The sequence below is a fragment of the Rhinatrema bivittatum genome, chromosome 1, assembly GCF_901001135.1.
Source record: "Rhinatrema bivittatum chromosome 1, aRhiBiv1.1, whole genome shotgun sequence".
NCBI classification, from domain to species: domain Eukaryota; kingdom Metazoa; phylum Chordata; class Amphibia; order Gymnophiona; family Rhinatrematidae; genus Rhinatrema; species Rhinatrema bivittatum.
This window is the reverse complement of record NC_042615.1, coordinates 582,845,544-582,864,665: the sequence shown is the minus strand read 5'-3', so window position 1 is coordinate 582,864,665 and position 19,122 is coordinate 582,845,544. Positions and strand designations below refer to the sequence as shown.

Genomic DNA, 19,122 nt, shown 5'->3' with positions numbered 1-19,122 from the left:
TTTTATAATGTATATTAAGGACCGTCATACCACCCCCAGTGCTCACAAGTCATACTTGCATTTTCTGCACTTTCACAGGGTCATGTTTAATCAATTGGTCCAGATGACTGACATCAATGTTCAATTTTTTCTTATTTTTATACTGTATAATAAAAAGGCAACTTCCCTTATTTCCGGGGTATCGGGGTTGCTTGTCCGTAGCTGTCGGAGGCACTTGTCCAAGGACAAGGACAAGTGCCTCCGACAGCTACGGGACAAGCAACCCCGATACCCCGGAAATAAGGGAAGTTGCCTTTTTATTATACAGTATAAAAATAAGAAAAAATTGAACATTGATGTCAGTCATCTGGACCAATTGATTAAACATGACCCTGTGAAAGTGCAGAAAATGCAAGTATGACTTGTGAGCACTGGGGGTGGTATGACGGTCCTTAAATATACATTATAAAAATTGATAAAAATATTTACATAGCGTTGTGATTGTTCAAAATTATCAAATACCACGTCTTTATACAAGTTCATTCTAATCGTGGGATTTCCCATTAAGAGAATCTTTGTGTTTGGTAATTGAAATCTCCCATTATTATTGCACTGCCAAATTGGTTAGCTTCCCTGATTTCTCTTAGCATTTCATCATCTGTCTGACCATTTTGTCCAGGTGGACAGTAGTATACTCCTATCACTATACTCTTACCCAACGCACATGGGATTTCTACCCATATAGATTCTATTGAACATTTAGTCTCTTGTATGATCTTTATCCTGTTGGACTCTATACCCTCCCGGACATAAAGTGCCACACCCCCACCAAGTTGATCCTCCCTATCATTGCGATATAATTTGTACCCTGATATAGCACTGCCCCATTGGTTATCCTCCTTCCACCAAGTCTCTGTGATACCAGTTATCTCAATCTCATCATTTACTGCTATACACTCTAACTCTCCCATCTTACTTCTTAGACATCTGGCATTGGCATCTAGACATTTCAAAGTGTGTTTTTTGTTTGTATTAACAACCTGCTTTTCAGTTGTTAGGGATTATTCGGAAATCATTAGCTTCGGTGATTTTTTACATATAGGCACATGGACTACGTTTGCTTTTATTGGAACATCTCTGTTGGGATGCCCTAACTCTCCTGTTTCATTAGTATCCTTCAAGGATACATTTCTCCGAACCATGCACTGCTGAGTGACTGTTGGCTTTCCCCCTTTTTCTACTTTAAAAGCTGCTCTATCTCCTTCAAAGTTTGGCACCCTTAAGGCAATTACCTGTATAATGCCTATTGCTTAACTCTGAGCCTGTGTCCAAATCACTGTTAAAATACCTCTTTGAATAACAAAGACTGATCACACCACTTTTCTAGGCTGGAGACCTGTGGCTGCTTATTTCCTGTTTCATCTCTTTGCATGCTGCATGCGCCATCTCCTCTGCGGTCCTATACATTGATTCCATAGGCCTCAGAAGGTCACCTGGGTAGCATTTATAGGGAGTCTCCTGTAGTTCTATGAAAGTACAGATCAGAGTAATGCATTGAGCTACTCTTTATTGTTTGATTATTTTTTGATTTAAGATAAATATTGCCAATTGTCATAGCCATATTTCTTTCAATTTTTAACCAATACTGAACATAAATTGTAAAATATTTTAACACCTAAAAGAGGAGATGCTTTGTAATTCAAATCTGCGTATGAACTGGCTTAACAAATATACTCTGTGTACTGGCATAAGTCATACATGGACACAAGTATTTTGAAATGTTTCTGTCCTAGTTTTTTTGTTTTTTGTTTTTTAAGTGCTGCAAATTTCCCCATTGAATGTTATTTCCCACTCATTGTGAAACCACTCAGTCACTGATGGAGGAAAACATTTTTCCACAAAGCAGCTATAAAGCATTTCATTGCTTTCAGGAGTGTCATTATCCGTTTCTTAAAAATGTTTCCCCTGATTTGTACCTGATACATTCAGTAAAAGGGTCACAGTGCATTGGGAGTTCAGCAATAGTTGTAATGAAATTCTCTACCTATAACAGCTGCAGCTTAGGACATTTCCACCAAATATGAAGAAATGATTTGTTTGGCTGCATTTTCTCTAACGTAGATTTGAAGCATTTGGGAATATACAATGTATTTTATCAAGGTGTCAGGTACCATCTACCATCTGTATAATATTGTGTATTGGTTTTCTTTCAGTTTGGTACCAAACATTTGATGCTGCTCTTCTCTATATCCATTGGTTCCTAATCAGTATGCAGCTCAGGATCTCTCTCGCCTTGTTTCATATATCTAAGTTTCACTTTTATTTGAACAGAATAACCTTTTAGTGATGTTTTGTCCCCCAAACATATTCACATTTCTTTAATTTGCTGTTCTAGGTAAAGAAAGAAGAAATAATGATGTTGTGCCGTCACAAGTTGAACCTTGGAAGTACAGCAGAACTGAACTGTTCTCCAAAATCAAACCTTGCCCCGGGTAGGTGTTGGAAATTTGGGAACCAGAAACCTGGACCTGAAGAATCCCAAGTATCGCCTTCTGAAGACGCGCTGCTCATCTTCAACATCGTGAACGAGGACAGCGGGGCCTACCTGTGCTTGTCAGAGGAGCAAGGGCCAAACAGAATATTTTCTCAAGTGGTTGTTCAGCATGATTTGGAACTACAAAGACCCTCCATACTACACGAGCCCGAACCCCGCCAACTACAAAGAAGAGAAGGTATAGCACGACACCAAAATTGCCACCTGTATTAACAGAAGGGCCTACAGCAGAAACAGCAACCACCCAGGTTATAGTGAGCACACCCACAGGCGTCACAGATCCAACCAGTGTCCTCTCAATGAGCGTGACCTCCAGCTTGGAGAACCGTAATACAATTCCTGGAATCCACTCAGAACAGGCTTCTCCTTGGGTTAAGTCAAATGACAGCTCCCTTTTTTTGTTCCTCTTCTTGCTCTTTTTCGTTCTCTTTTGCTGTCTGTTTGCCTACAATTGGTTACCAAGGGCTTCCCTCCCAAAGCCGTGCCTGAAGTTCCGTTCTACTTTGTTGCCCAGCAAGCCCTCCGCAAGGTTTCCCTGACTGTGAACAAGGACTGAAGGAGACTCTGGTGGAGCAAAACAAACGTGGCGGAACCAGAATGGAGAGCAGCCCAAACCCTCCCAAGACACCGGCTACGAGACTGAGACAGACTACGGCAATGGCAAAATCCCCCATCAAGATGAGCTGCAGAAAATAGAGGAGGACGACTGTGCCAAGGACAAGCCCTTTGATGTCCCCTGTTATCTTAAATATGCAGATTCAGATGCAGAGGGCGACTGAGGGAGGCTCCATCCCTCTTGTAATGAAACTGTTAGTGGACTTTGAGGTGCACATTGCAGGTGGGACAGCTTCTGAGCCATTAGAACCTGAGCGTTTTCTGCTCAATGCATGAGATTTTATGAACTCCTCCTTTGAAATCTATTCGGGAGTAGTAACATTTTTTTTTTTTTAGGGTTTTTTTCCTGCATACCATAATGCTTTGTTTTATACAGAGGAATTTCTGGATAGTTTGGATTTTTATAAATCCTGCTACCAGTTATTTCTGTGGCTTCTCATTTATCGACTTAAAGCAACTTTTCAATCACAAAATTTGTCTTTATTTTATAGTATACCCAGTTTTTGTACATTCAATCGGAAATTGTTAAAGAAATCTAATTGCAGCTTAATTCCAAATTGGAAAGAAAGTTTAGTTTATCAGATTGGTAAGTAACTAGTCTATTGTCCTGCTGAGGACGTTTGTTCTTTCATGTTTGTTGTATTAGAGTAGTGTCCGAGCTCCTAAAATACTCTGTTTCCTTTTGATATAAATGTAATTGTATTCAGCTTAGCTTTTAGCACAATCTCAGGGATACGTTTTTCCACTAGGTTTTATTATTTTCTTCTTATAAATGCAGGTACATAAGCCATCTCTTGAGCACTGATAACTTTTTTTTGGGGAGGGAGAGTGGAATGATGGACGTAGGGAGAAGGAACTACAGCTTTAGCTAAAAATCTAATGTCTAGTAAACAAGCAGGAATCTGTCAAATACTGATTTTATTTAAGACTGGTCTACAAGGATAGACGTGGAATTTGAGAATGCATGGAGCCGTGCTGCTACCAGAGGGTTTTTGAGCTATGGAGGAGACACAGACTGAAGTGAACTGGACTGTTATGTATCGATGCACACATATGAAAAACAAGACATGAACTGGACCATTACTGAAGCAACTAGAACTGAAAAGACAGCTAATGACTGAAAACTTAAGCCAAGACTCAAAGCTTTCCTCATGATTGTGGGTATCTTCTGCTAAACCTCTTATGCAGCTGAAAGACTGACCTGGAGTCTGGCAGTGAACTGAACTGCCTTGCTGCCCTGTGAGCTTAAGCTGCGGGTGAGAACTGGAATTCATTTTGCAACTTGGTTCATGTAGCAACTGTTCTTGTAAGATTTTCTTGTGCAGAGCAATGTTAACTTTTTTTATTCTGAAGAAGTATTCCTTAAATAGAACATTGAGCAATAAAGCCTTAGACTCTCTCTTTTTCTAGGCTTGAACACACATTGAGGTAAGAAATCAATACGTGAACCAACTTAGTATAATCAATTTATATTTTATGAAATTCAGTCTTGATTTATTTTTGTATTTTTAACTATGTACAGGAGAAGACAAATGGCAGAATAAATTGAACTGTTATATTCCTGACTTTAAGAAGCCTTCATGTAATGAAGTGTTGAACCTGGCATAGTGCGGCAATGCACCTGGTGTCCTTATAAAATATAGACTAGGACATCTTATGTGAAGCTCCACTCACACTGGAAAAATCAGTTGGGTGCTGTGTTTCTAGGGACTTCCCTTAAATAAATCATCCCTCATGCCAATGATGAACCTTTCAAAGACCCTCTTGCCCTTTCTGTGTTTCATAGACTATATGTTTCTTGAGTCGTCTTCCTCAGTACCCTCTCTTCTTTTCTGTCCTCTTCTGTCACACAGCCTCATCTCCTATACCTTTCCCTCCTACTGGTTCCTCCTCTATCTCCTCTGTGGGATCTGGCTCTCATCCTTCATTCACCAACAAACAGCCAGAGGTTTTGTCTAGTGCAGAGCGCGCCTTGGTCACGATGCTGCCTCCTTTCCTAAGTGACCAGGCCCTGATGGTCAGTGTCCAAGGAACATTTCACCTCTTCTGCCAAGCCACAGGTGAGTAGCAGGATCTACAGAAAACTGCAGTTGTAGCATATGTATGCTCAAATGCCTTTATTTTCTATGCCTTAAAATAGTGAATTTTATTGCATGTAGAAGGCAACAAATTGAATGAAGTCTTCCCAGTAACAATGCAATAGAAATTGATGCTTTCCCAAACTTTTTTTTTTTTTTATATCAATGCATCTATGCCTTGCTAGGTGGGATCTCATTCAGGCATTGGTTGTTGTTTTGGTCTCCACACTATTCAGTCCAAGGCCACTTTGCTAAAGCTGTCTATTACAATACTGAGACTTACCGTTTGAGGCTGCTTTTTTTAAAAATAATTTGTCCACTAAGAATTAGACCTGCTCATTTCACAGAAACTACAATTGAGCGGTAGTGCATCTTGTTCCATGCTAAGGCAGGCAAGACTGAAGCCTGTGACCCTACAGATGCAACCTCAGTTCCAAACCACACAGCCATCCTGTCATCAGAGCCCCTGTAAAAGGCTGTTCCAATTCGATTGTTTGATTTATTTCTTTATCAAATGCGTGTGAGGAACAGTCATTGTCTGGTGCGGAAGGTAATACAACCACTTGATTGTCTCTACTAATCTGATCGTTCCCAGCATTGTGTCTTTTTTGGTTTTTGATCAGAAATCAGAAATCAATTTCGACCTTTTGACTGCTTCTTCCTGTAATTTGGTTCGTTTTCTTTTTGCCGTGCCACTTTCAAATGTTTTCATTGTCACCCAAAACTAAACGGAAAAATAATTGGTACAAAATTATGTAAGACAGAATATTTTAACTTCTAAATTAAAAATTAGTATTACCTGATTCTTTTAATAATAATAATAAAAAAGACTATTGTCTTTAATTTATTATTGTTAAAAATAAGATCGCTTCTAAATAATGTTGTGACAACTTTGTCAATTGTAATAAATGTCTAAAACGTGACAAACATTACAGTTACATGCAGGGTTGTTACAACGTGGAGGTGTTCATCAACAAATTGCTCAGGTAATTTAAATATGACTTTTATTTTATAGAAGTTCTATAAAATAAGTCATATTTAAATTTAAAGAACAAAACGACTGAATCCTTCTTTTGCATAAAAAAGTTAGTACAATAAGTTGAATACATTTTTTATTTATACATGTTAGAAATAGATATATTTAGCTTTTTTTAAAATTTTGCCCAACAAAAGTAGGCCCCTTGAACATTGTAGGCCCTAGCCAAATGGCCATGCTGACAACGCGCACTCTCCTGGAGTGCACTTTATGACCCATACAAAGGTGCTCAGATTATAAGTCGTCTATATGGAACCGTGTTATAGGCCTTGCAGAATTTTTTTTTTTTTAACTCTTTATTTGTAACTTTTCCAAATAAGAATTCAACATAGGCTCAATAACACAGTAACATAAAAGAGGCATGTCAAATATTCCACAGCATTCACATTACAGGAAATCAGACAACATCCTGTTTCTGCCAGTTCCAGTATGGCCCCCAGATTGCTTGGTATCTGTCTGCCTGGTTCTTTAAGGCAAATGTTAGTTTTTCCATTAAAGCAATATCCAATAACTTAGATTCCCAGCATGAAAGAGTAGGTGATCTTTTCCATTGATGAGCCACTGTCAAACACGCAGCTTGTAACAAGTAACATCATCCCTAGAAATTGAATCTATCCTTAAACACGCAGAAATCGAATCTATCCTTAAACACGCAGCATGTAGCAAGTAACATCATCCCTAGAAATTGAATCTATCCTTAAGAAAATGAAACCATCCTCGCACCCCTCAGACCACATCCCTAAACACACAACCCCACCTTCGCCTTGAAACCTGCTCTAAGAAATTCAGGCAGAACCTCAAGACCTGGTTGTTCGCCCGAGCCTATTCATGAGCCCCCTACTCTTTCCACCCCATCTTTCCTTACCCCTCCTCCACCCCCTACCCTTACTCCCCTAGGCGCCTTCGAATACCCAGTCTTTAACTCCATCCTCCTAATTTTCAAAGTACATTATCTATATTTATACTAACTATAATGTATGCTAATTATAATTGTATTTAAATATGTTTTATGTTAACCCATATGTACAGTATAACCCTGGTTTCCCACACCCTCTAATCCACCTCCCCCTCCTCCCCGCCCCCTCCCTCACCCCCCTCCCCTGTTCATTGTTTATTGTATCAGGTTCATTGTAAAGCCCTGTTGGCTATTTTATAGTTCTATGGAAACCGATGTGATGTTTTCCTAACGAATATCGGTATACAAAACCTTCAAAATAAAATAAAAATAAATAAAATAAAATCTTCTCATCATCCCAAGCATTCTCTCCAAACCACTAGCAGAAATCATAAACTGCTCCCTAACACAAGGATCAGTACCTGACCCTCTGAAACTGGCCACTCTGAAACCACTTCTTAAGAAACCAAACCTGGACCCAGTAGACCCAGCAAACTTCCGCCCAATAGCTAACCTTCCCTTCATTGCCGAACTAATGGAGAAACTGGTTAACTCACAACTCTCTATCTAGATAATCAGAGGATTCTCTACTCGGCCCAGTACGGATTCCGGAAATCCTTAAGCACAGAATCACTCCTTATCTCACTCGCAGACAATATCCTCATGGGCCTAGACAAAGGCCAAACATTCCTATTGGCTCTACTGGATATTTCAGCGGCTTTTGACACGGTAAATCATTCCACTCTCATAAGCCGCCTTTCAGATATTGGCATCTCGGGTACAGTCCTCAACTGGTTCAAGTCTTTCCTGAGCAAGAGAAACTACCAGGTCAAAATAAGTAACAAAGAATCCCAGCCCTTCAGCTCTTCACATGGAGTACCCCAAGGATCACCCCTCTCTCCCACCCTCTTTAACATATATCTGCTACCTCTCTGCCAGCTCCTCGCAAATCTGAAACTAACACACTTCATTTATGCCGACGTCGTTCAGATTTTGATCCCTATAACTGAATCCATCCCAAATACCCTCAAATTCTGGAACAGCTGCCTACACTCCATTAACCTGCTCTTCTCCAGCCTCAACAGTCTTAAACACCAATAAAACTGAACTCCTCCTCATCTCCCCTAATGATATAACTCCCACCTCAACAACCTCGCCTCAGCCTTCACATCCCATGTGAGAGATCTTGGCACTATACTAGATGACCGACTGAACTTCAAGAAATTCATTAACACCACCACAAGGGAATGCTTCTATAAATTACAAGTCTCGAAAAGGATAGGACCTCTACTGCACTTTCACGATTTCCGCACAGTTCTACAAGTTACCCTTTTCTCAAAAACAGACTACTGCAACTCACTTCTCCTTGGCCTCCCTTCAACCTCAACCAAACCTTTACAGATGCTCCAGAACGCAGCTGCAAGGATGCTAACCAATTCCAGTCGAAGAGAACATATCACGCCCATTCTCAAGAATTACATTGGCTTCCCATCAATTACAGAATCCTTTATAAGTCCCTGACCATCAACCACAAGACCATCCACAATCAGTCCTTACTCCAGCTAAAAATCCCCCTCCAACCTACACTCCTCCATGAGACCCACCAGAGAAGCCTATAAAGGTACCCTTCAAGTCCCCTCCACCAAGCCACGCTGCACCCCTCCATCATGAAAAGCGCCTTCTCCACCGCCGGTCCTTCTCATTGGAACACTCTACCCACAGAATTACGTCAGGAACAATGCCTGTTAACATTCAGGAAGAACTTAAAAACTTGGCTCTTCAAACAAGCCTTTCCTTAATCCGAGGCGGCATTAAAACCGACTTTTGATTCTGTCATCGGTTCAGTAACATACCGTCATCAAGTTATTTATATGTCGCTATTACGATTTATATTCACTGTAATTTAAGCTCTGATTAGGCTGTTTATATGCCGCTATTACATTCCAACTTTCAAATTCAATGGATTTAACTTCAATTGAACTTTCAAATTTAATGGAATCTAACTTCAATATTCCATCACTCTAGATTTACTTAAGTTATTTTTCGTTCACTCCACCAGTTATTGTAACCTATCCATTCCTGTTTACCTTGATTATCTTGATTACTCTTCTTGTTATTTGTAATTTTCCCTGGTTAAGTTTGATGTAAACCGGCATAAGAATGTGGTCTTGAACGTTGGTATATTAAAAAAGTATAAATAAACAAATAAAGTGACCAGCTTCTTATACCCTCTCATTTTCCATCTAGTAGACCATTCCCCAGCAGAAAAAAGAGCAGGATTGACTGCCAATCTTTGCTCGATTATGTCATAAATACAATTAGATACTTTAGCCAGAACTCTTGAATGTATAGACACTTCCACTACATGTGAAAAAATGTTCCATATTGCCTACATTCTCCCTAACAGTTTGAACTGATGCTACTAAACTTAGCAAAGAAAACCAGAGTGTTTGTAATTTATACTGTTTAGTAATTTATACTGCAACTCCTATCCCTTATAACATTGTGATTTGTCGTGACCTTTTCAGTTTGACTTCCAGTCTGTACTGTCTATTTCTTCATTTAAATCTACATTATGCAACTGTATACGTCTGAGCATAGTTTCTTTTCACATAAAGCTGCCCGTAGTGACTTATACAAGACAGATACTAAATGTTTTGTTCTCCTGCAGCTAAGCACACCTTCAATGCTCCTACAGTCCTCAACATCTAGGTGTTCCCTAATTATACCTTCAATGTCTTTATGTAAATGCAGATATAGATATCTGGTGTTATGATTTGTGGGTATGTGGGCTCTTGGCCTGAGGTGCAAGTTGTTACTACCTGTGGGACGGACCCCCGCAGGTCTGCACCGACGGGAGGCGAGCTCAGAGGCAGCAGAGAGCTCTCGGTGAGGCAATGGAGAGGTACCGCGGCACCAGGAGAGGGCCCCCGTAGAGAGTAGACCGGAGGCTATTCCTGGGCAGGGACCCCAAGGGAAGGAATGCCAGACAGGCCACAGAGCAGGGGGGCATGAGGCTTGGCCAATCAGGAGGTACTCCGGAGGGCAACCCTGAAGGGAGGAGCTGCACAGAGTAGGATGATGATGTAATGCTGTAGGCCAGCCCACAGGACAAGGAAACCCGAGCTGAGCCTCTAGTGATGATGTGGCACTGCCCCGAGGATCGGGGAAGTGTAGGCAATCTCAATGTAGTAGTAGGTGCAACCCCGAGGAGTGGGGAAGTCCCACTGAGGTGTCCCAGAGGTAGTCCCGAGGAACAGGAGGCCTTGCAGGTAGAACCCAGCAGACGCAGAGCCAGCCCAAGGAGCGGGGTATGCAGGAGAGCGAGTCCCCAATGCATGCACTGGCCCCCAAGGAGCGGGTACCAGACAGGGTCCAAGGCACGAAGCGTAGTCTCGGGAACACGTAGACAGTATGAGACGAACGGAACTTGTTGCCGAGTCGGCTAGCTGAGGACGAAGGTGGAATTTAAATACACTGGTCTGATGAAGATGCCCCCGAGGTTCCCGCCGATGAGGCTTCAAAGGAGGGCCCGGTGGCACGCGCACTTAGGAAGATGGCGGCGGTGTCCAAGCCGCCATGAGGAGTCCCGGGGAACACAGTGGTGAAGGTTGGCCCGAGCTGCGAGCATCCCTGGGGAGGGCAGGAGAGCAGTGCAGGAAGTAAGTACATGTGGTCGCAGCAGTCTGCGACCAGGCATAATATCTGGTCATATTTTGTATCCTCCAGCTCCGTGAACCTTTTAATTTGCCCCTCATCAGCCAATTGTCCTAGAAATTTTAAAACCTTCCGCTTGCCACATCTGGTGAAAATGTATGCAGTGACAATGTGGGTTACGCACTAGGGATATCAAATAAGACCAACCACCATTTAAGTGAACCAAACAATTTATCGCCCTCCATATTTTAAGTGTGTGTGTGTATGTGCAATTAAAGGGTTCCCACACACAACCCTCCTATATGTATTGGACATGTGTGGCATATGCAACAGGGATGTCAAACTGCATCCCCTTGCCCCTTAATTTTCCATAGATTAGCCATGCCTGTGGGGGGTCTGTCCCAAGTCATATTTGCAGACACAACAATCTACAAGCCCGGTAATACCATTGGAAGTGAGGTAGCCCCAGTCTCCCTAGTTTTGACCAGAACATTGTATTTCAACCTGGGCGGCTTCCCCTGCCAAATAACCTAGAGATTTCCCTTTCAAAGCCTGTAAGGCCGCCATAGGTACGTCACATGGGAGGTGCATAAAAGGATAAATAAGCCTTGGCAAGATGGCCATCTTAATCAGGTTATTCCACCCCAAAAGAGACATAAGACCACCTTCTCAGGACTGCTCTATTTTTTCAAAATTTGAACATACAGTGGGCCCTTGACTTGCGAACTCAATTGGTTCCAGAGGGCTGGTTGTAACTCAAGTTGGTTGTAAGTCAAGACTTTGTTTTCCATAGGAAATAATGGAAAAACCCATAATGCGTTCCAGACCTCTGAAAAGCACCCCATACCTAACCATTTCTACAATAAAAAATGGTTGTATGAGGTCTGTAATTACCAGAAACACCTATACTTCCCTAGTGTACTCGCCAAAAAGTTATAAAATGTGCTTAGCCTACTAGAAAAAACAATTCAAGTTTATTTTTCATTCATTTATTTATTTATTTATTTATTTAAAAGTTGACACCTTTGGTTTGCAAACAGCATCAGGGGATGAAAATGGAAGTGGTTATTGTTCAGAAGGAGAGTCCCATTCCATAAGAAACATCTGGAATCTGGCTTTCTGGTGTCCTTTCTCGCCTTGGGGGAGTCTGTAGCTCACAAGGACCTGCTTTCTGGCTCACTTGGTCTCAACCTTTTCACAACTAAAAACTGGTCTAAGGTTGTCTGTTTCTGTCTTCAACACTGTTCTGTAGTATGACATGACATTATCATTATGCAAGTGAATGCAATGATTGGCTTTTCCTCTGTCTGGGTGGGTCTTCTCTACAAATGTTTGTAGCTCTGTCCATTTTTTCAGGATTTCCTTAATTCCAGAAGAGGAAATTTGCAGCAGTGATTGTTGATCCTCCTCTTCATCCTCTTCAGTAAGCTCCTCGGCTGCCATTCTCTGTTGCTCAGCCAGAAGTTGCTGAAGTTCCTCTGTAGACAAATCCTGTGAGTGTTCTTCCACCAGTTCCTCAACATCAGCACTGTCTACCTGCAAGCCTATGGACTCCGCTATAGTGACAATGTCATTAACCACAGGGTCCAGTTGCAGGGTCCGGCTCCTCTTCTATAATTTAGGCCACACTTTCTTCCAGGCCGATCTCAATGTCCGTTGAGAGACATTGGCCCAGGATTTCTCTATTAACTCCACACATGAAAGGATGCTGTAATGTTCTTTCCAGAATTCTTTAAGGGTTAAATCCGTATCTGAAACCATCTGGAAGCACTTCTGGAACAGTTCCTTAGTGTATAGCTTCTTAAAGTTAGCTATGACCTGCTGGTCCATAGGCTGCAGTAGAGGAGTTGTGTTAGGTGGAAGGAATTCTACTGTGAGCCTTGGGAATTCTTCAGCCAGAACGTCTTCCAAGTCTCGTGGGTGAGCAGGAGCATTGTCCATGATGAGGAGAGCCTTGAGTGGTAATCCTTTGTCCTCAAGATATTTCTGTACAGTAGGACAGAAAACCTCCCTGATCCACTCAAGAAAAAGGACTCTTGTTACCCAGGCTTTTCTGTTAGATCTCCACAAGACACCTAACCTATTCTTTATGACATTCTGTTTTCTGAACACTCTTGGGGGTCTCAGAGTGATAAACTAAGAGAGGCTTTATCTTGAGGTCACCACTCGCATTGGCACATAGCAATAAGGTTAGCCTATCCTTCATTGGCTTGTGACCTGGCATTTTTTTCTCTTCCTGGGTAATGTACATTCTCTTGGGCATTTTCTTCCAGAAAAGTCCACTTTCATCACAGTTGAAAACTTGCTGACAGGAAAAGCCATTTCTCTGTGTCATTGTTTCAAAGTGGGGTATGTAATTTTCAGCAGCCTTTCTTTCAGAACTGGCAGCTTCACCATGCCTAGCTACGCTATGAACACCAGTTCTTGTTTTAAAATTGTGAAACCACCCCGTACTGGCACGAAATATTTCACCATTTTCACTTGCTGATGGCTTATCCTTTATGATATCTGCATTTATAGCCCTAGCTTTTTCACAAATTAGACACTCAGATAGGCAATCACCTGCCATCTGCCTTTCATTTATCCACACTAGCAATAGGCTTTCTACCTCTTCTATCACTGTTGATCGTGACTTACAAATTTGAGTGACACCTCTAGCCACACTAACTTCCTTGTACAAATCTTTTCTTTGTAAGATTGTTGAAATGGTGGATTTTGACATGCTGTATATGACAGCGAGATCGGTCACTCGAACGCCACTCTCAAATTTCTGCACAATTTCTTTCTTCTTCTCGATTGTGATTGTTTTCTTTATCTTTGGGGCCATTTTGAACACTTCTTTGATAAAAGTGCAGTTCTGTTTAAACACTGTTTAAACACTGTTTAAAAACACTGTCCCAAGGTCGTTTTCAGGCAGGGCTGCTTTAATCACTTTTCAGTTAATCAATTTGCAGCCCTGCTGGGAGCAGCCTTGGGACAAGGTTTTTAAAGGCAATCATGAGCCCTGGCTGGATGATCTGTGAACTTTTTTTTTTTTTTTTGCATTATTGTTCTGCGCATATTCATCTTTTTGTGTAATCTATTTGGTGTGGGAGTCCCTAGCATATTGACTTGGTAGCTTGATGGCACCTTTGAAGAGGATCAGTGGCGTTTAATGAAAGATATTGGCAGTGATGTGGAGGCAATTGGATTACTTTCATATAATCAATAGGGAGCTCAGAAATATGCCAAATCTGTCTTTAAACAATAACTCATAAATAAAATCTGAATAACCTTTTCAAATAATTTATTTCAATAATTTATAACGTGCTCTATCAACATTATGAGGTGGTTTATAAAGTGCCATTCATAAAAAAAAAATTAATGTATATTACAATACAAAAAATGTAAACATTACATAATGCATCACAAAGAGGACTTCTAGACAAAAGCCCAACCTAGCTGCAACGATTCTCCCCATATCTTAAAACCCCAAAACAACCTCAAAAGTCTTGCTTAAAAAGATGTGCTTTCCAGTTTCCTGAATCTCAGCAAGGATGTTTCTAATCTTGTCGCTGTAGATAACTCATTCCACAACTCTGGTCCTGCCATACAAAATAGATGCTTCCAGAGCTCAGCAAGTCTAAACTGCTTTGTAGAAGGAATGTTCTATAAATTCTGGAAGGCTGACCTTAAAGGATGTGCTGGTTGATAAATCTTGAGCACTGAATTGAAATACTTCAGGGCAAAATTATAGATAGCCTTAAACACCTTGAATATTAGTATGTTACAGATTGGTAGACTGTAAATCCTGAAACGTTGGAGGTATGTGTGAGTCCAGTTAGAAACCTCGGTAACAACTCTGGTTGCGGAATTCTGCACAATTTGCAATGCGTGCATTGCAATAATCTAAAGCAGACATCAGTAATGAATGACTAAGAGTCTTTTGATCTACAGTACATAAAAACAGTTTCACACCATCCACAGCTTATGAAAGGAGGTTTAAACAACCTTTCCAGACCTGATGACTTAAGAAGACTGAAGCATCCATTAAAAAACAAAACAAAACCCTCTGCATAACAATTGAAATTTCCATACCCTCAACAGTAAGCGAGATAAAAATCTCATTAGAGGAAAATCTAACAAAATAGAGAATTTCAGATTTTGTTTTGCTCTGTCTCCATCTGCTGGTAGAGGTGCATAACCCACTGGTGTGGATTAACCTGTCTTCATTAAATAAAAGGAAATTATCAGGTAAGTAGTAACTTCTTCTTAAAATAACAAATTTAAGTACAGCCTCTGGTTTCCTATGGCAGATTTTTTTTTAAAGATTCTGCAGCATTTTTATGGCAATATACATCATTTTTCATAAGATTCACATCTCACTATGCAAAAAGACAATTTTCTTTTGAAAACCATTATTTTAATTTACCATGTGCAAAAATAAAAGGTATATTCACGTACATACGCTGGAATTTTATATATTGCGCACTGTTGTGCGCATAGGGCCGGATTTTCAAAGGGTTACGCATGTAAATCCGGTCATACACGTGCCGGGCCTATATCGCCGGGACACGTGTAAGTCCTGGGGCTTGCAAAAAGGGGAGGGGAGGGGGTGGGGGCTGAAGTAAGTTTGGAAATAAAAGAAAAACAAAGAAAAAGGTAGGGGGGAGAGGTAAGGGAAGGTGGGTTGGGGGGTTAGGGAAGTTTCCTCCGAGGCTGCTCTGAATTCGGAGCGGCCTTGGAGGGAACGGGGGAAGGCAGTGTGGCTCGGTGCGCACAAGGTGCACAATTGTGCACCCCCTTGCGCGCGTTGACCCCCGATTTTATAACATGAGCGAGCCGCACATGTATACCCATGCGCAGGTTTGAAAATCTACCCCAAACTATTTAAAAGCAACTAGCAAAACACCTAGAGAACAACAACATACTATATCCTTCACAACATGGCTTTCGTAAACACTATAGCACAGAGACACTTCTGCTGGCACTGACAGATAACATTATGAGAGGTTTCGATAACTGCAAACATTACATTCTAGTGATGCTCGACCTGTCAGCAGCCTTTGACACGGTAAATCATGACATACTTTTAAATAGACTAGAAGAAATAGGTCTAAACAACAAAACAATCAGTTGGTTTAGATCAGGGGTCAGGAACCTTTTTGGCTGAGAGAGCCATAAACTCCACATATTTTAAAATGTAATTCCATGAGAGCCATACTATAGGTTTAAAACTAAATACAAGTAAATGTGTGCATTTTATGTAAGATCACACTTTTAAAGTACAATAAGTCTCTGAAAATATTACACCAGGCCTTAAGACACCAATACATCTCCTATTAGGAAAACGGACCAAGTCAGGCTGCTATAGAGTCCTACACAGAAACTACACGCCAGCAGAAAACCTCACCTGAATCACGTGCTGTCCCTCACCTAACATAGAATAAAGAGACCAAAATGCATAACTAGAAGCATGCAGAAAAAACTGAATTGGAAACTGCAACAAGCCAGAGTCTCTGTATGCAGTGTAACAAAGGAAAAAAGAAACATCACCCATCCTTATAAAACAAATCAAGAAATATAAAATCATCAGCAGTAAAACTGTACTAACAAAAGAACATATTTCGAAACAGCTGATGAGTGGAATATCCAATAATTAAAAACTCATATAAAACATTTCCAGATACCAACAAAATATTTCAAAATAGCAGACACAAAGACCCAGTAATGAAAAATAATAAGGATACAAAAATTTCTTTGCTCTGCATACCTGGGAACGTTTGATATCCAGGTGTCCTGAGATTGTTCTGAATTAGCAGGAGGCGGGGTGGTTTGCTTGGAACTTTCTCCTTTCTCAGTCACATACCAGCGCTCTCTCTCACACTGGCTCTCAATGACACACCTATACACACATGCTCTCAGTACTCACATATACACATGTTTTTTCTCTCTCTCTTATATAGGCTCTTAATTACACATTTACACACATGCTGTTTATCTTTTCACGCTTACACACACACACACACACACACAGGCTTTCAATCACATAAATACATGCTGTCTTTTTCTCTCACACACAGACTCTCATTCACATGCTTACAAACATGTCCTCTCTTTCTCTCATTTACACACAGGCTCTCAATCACATACTCACATGCTCCCTCACCTAAATCAGCTCTCAATCACACACAGACACACATGATCTCTCTCTTACTTATACACACAGGCTTTTAATCATACATACACATGATTTCTCTCACACACAAAGGATCTCAATCATACACACATACTCTTTCATACAAACAGGTTTTCAATCACAAACTTACACATACAGGTTCCCAATGGTAAACTTAAATTCATGCTCTCTCTCACACAGGCAGGCTCTCAATCACAGACAATACTCTCTTTCACATATACAGGCTCTCAATCATTCACATACATGCAATCTCTCACTCACACACACACACAGGATTACAAACACACATGCTTGCTCGCTCATTCACTCTCTCTCTCTCCCCCACCCCGGGAACTCGCGGCAGCAGCAGCCTCCTCCCAACATTAACCTCCTTCATTTTCAGCCCTTGCATATAAATAAATAAATAAATAAAATACATCTACCGTGCGCAAGTATGCTCCTAATTTTAAGCACTTACTCAAGCAAATCTACTTCGCATATCTTCCATAGGACTTTGCCTGCTTTCATATGTATATGTAAGCAGATTTTAAAACATGCTCGCGTGAGGGACATTCCCAGTTCTTAAATTCGTCCACCAATTTGCCCAGGCACTATCGAGGTCTTCCAAACTCCTCTGGTTTTTTCGTCCTGTAAGCCCCCTAGATGACCTGGACCGCTCACCCTGTCCTAAAATCCCTAAACCTCTAGATCTACAGACTTGCTCCTCATCAGAAGCAGCAGTAAATTTACACGAATAATAAGCTGACTCTGCCATGGTCAGCCGTTTTAAAATACAGAATTACGCACGTAAGTCTAGGCCCTGCCCCGGAATACCCAAGCCCCGCCCTCTTTCCGTCCTCTTATTTTTTTATTCGCACATGGGTATATATGTGCGTACTTTTTGGCTTTTTAAAATTTGGGTTACTTGCACCCCAACCACAAACGTGCATATTCGCACGAGTAACCTTTTGAAAATTCATCTGTTTGCTTTGATCAAGTAAAGATATATAGACAAACATATAACTATGAATTGTCACTTTTGTTGTGGATTGAAATACTCTACAGCCATTCGTTTTATATTTTCTTGAGAAAATCATCATCAAACTTTGAGTATATGAGCTTATGCTGCGCTCAGTATAAAGTTTTGTTTTTTTATGCCAATGCCATCTAACATAGTAATATGGTAAATGCTAGCAGAGAAAGACCAAATGGACCATCCAATCTGCCCAGCAAGCTTTTTTCTGAGTGGCTTCAGACTTCCAAAATACTTCCAAGTGTTTGTCAACTGATGGCCACATATGCAGGTACATAAACCTTTGTATAAAGGTGAAAATCTTCTTAAGGGACTTCACTCCATTCAGGAATTATATAAAAATCATCTTTGGTTTGACTTTCAAAAGAGACATTAGAGATCAAACGCTGACTGCTTGCCTGAACTAATCTCACCCTTCCTCTCCTGTTCCCTTCAGGACAGGATGGGAGGGACTGCAATAAGGAGCAGAATGACTTGTCTTTTGCCTGCTCCATCCTCAGCTTCTCCTCTTTCTTGCAAGCTGCCTGGGAGGAGAAGCAGAGAAATTAACTGCAAGGGGCTTAGATAGCAGGCTGTTGAATCAGCCTTGAAGGCCCTGAGCTTCCTTCAGATGACCAAATTTGGATGGAGAAGCTTCAAATAGGTTGATTGTGCAGCAGGTTGTAAATAATGTGGCAGCAAGCTAATTGTGTAGCTTCTCCTGGGCCAGAGATTTGCAATGAATATAATAAAGCAAAGTACATTCCATAACGCTACATTCTAAGATCTGTTTCCTTCTTCCAGTCGAAATGGGCTGTTGGTTGCTTCCCTCGTCTCCTAAGCTACTAGATGGCCTTGGAACAGAGATCTGAATTTTGTGACATTTTAGCAAGTTCTTGAAAAATACTTTTTAGAAAGTCTCACGCCCTCTATCTTGGCAGATCATAAAACAAATATATCCTCAGCAGCATTGCAAGGAGAAGCAAGGGAGTTACAGAGAATTCTCAAAGTAAAAATATAATATACACCTAATAGTGTAACAAAATCAGTTTCTTTTGTTATTAACAAAAAATCCTGACAATATATGTTTCTTTTATTGTTAAGAGGTAGTAGTAGAAATCCTTGTAAAAAAAAAAAAA

At 40.8% G+C, this 19,122-nt stretch overlaps 1 protein-coding gene across 5 annotated transcripts in view; it reads left to right on the top strand.

Moving 5' to 3' along the window:
* Window positions 1-19,122, top strand: part of LOC115100224 (semaphorin-4D-like) — a 434,534-nt gene that overhangs the window by 343,797 nt on the left and 71,615 nt on the right. For 4 of the 5 annotated variants that reach the window (XM_029618567.1, XM_029618577.1, XM_029618561.1 and 1 more), the window contains one exon: window positions 2,375-2,513. In XM_029618567.1, coding sequence (XP_029474427.1) covers window positions 2,375-2,475 — 101 coding nt within the window. In that variant the 3' untranslated portion in view covers window positions 2,476-2,513. Of the gene's footprint in view, window positions 1-2,374; window positions 2,514-5,001; window positions 5,209-19,122 lie in introns of those variants that run through there. The other variant, XM_029618594.1, reaches the window with a different exon arrangement.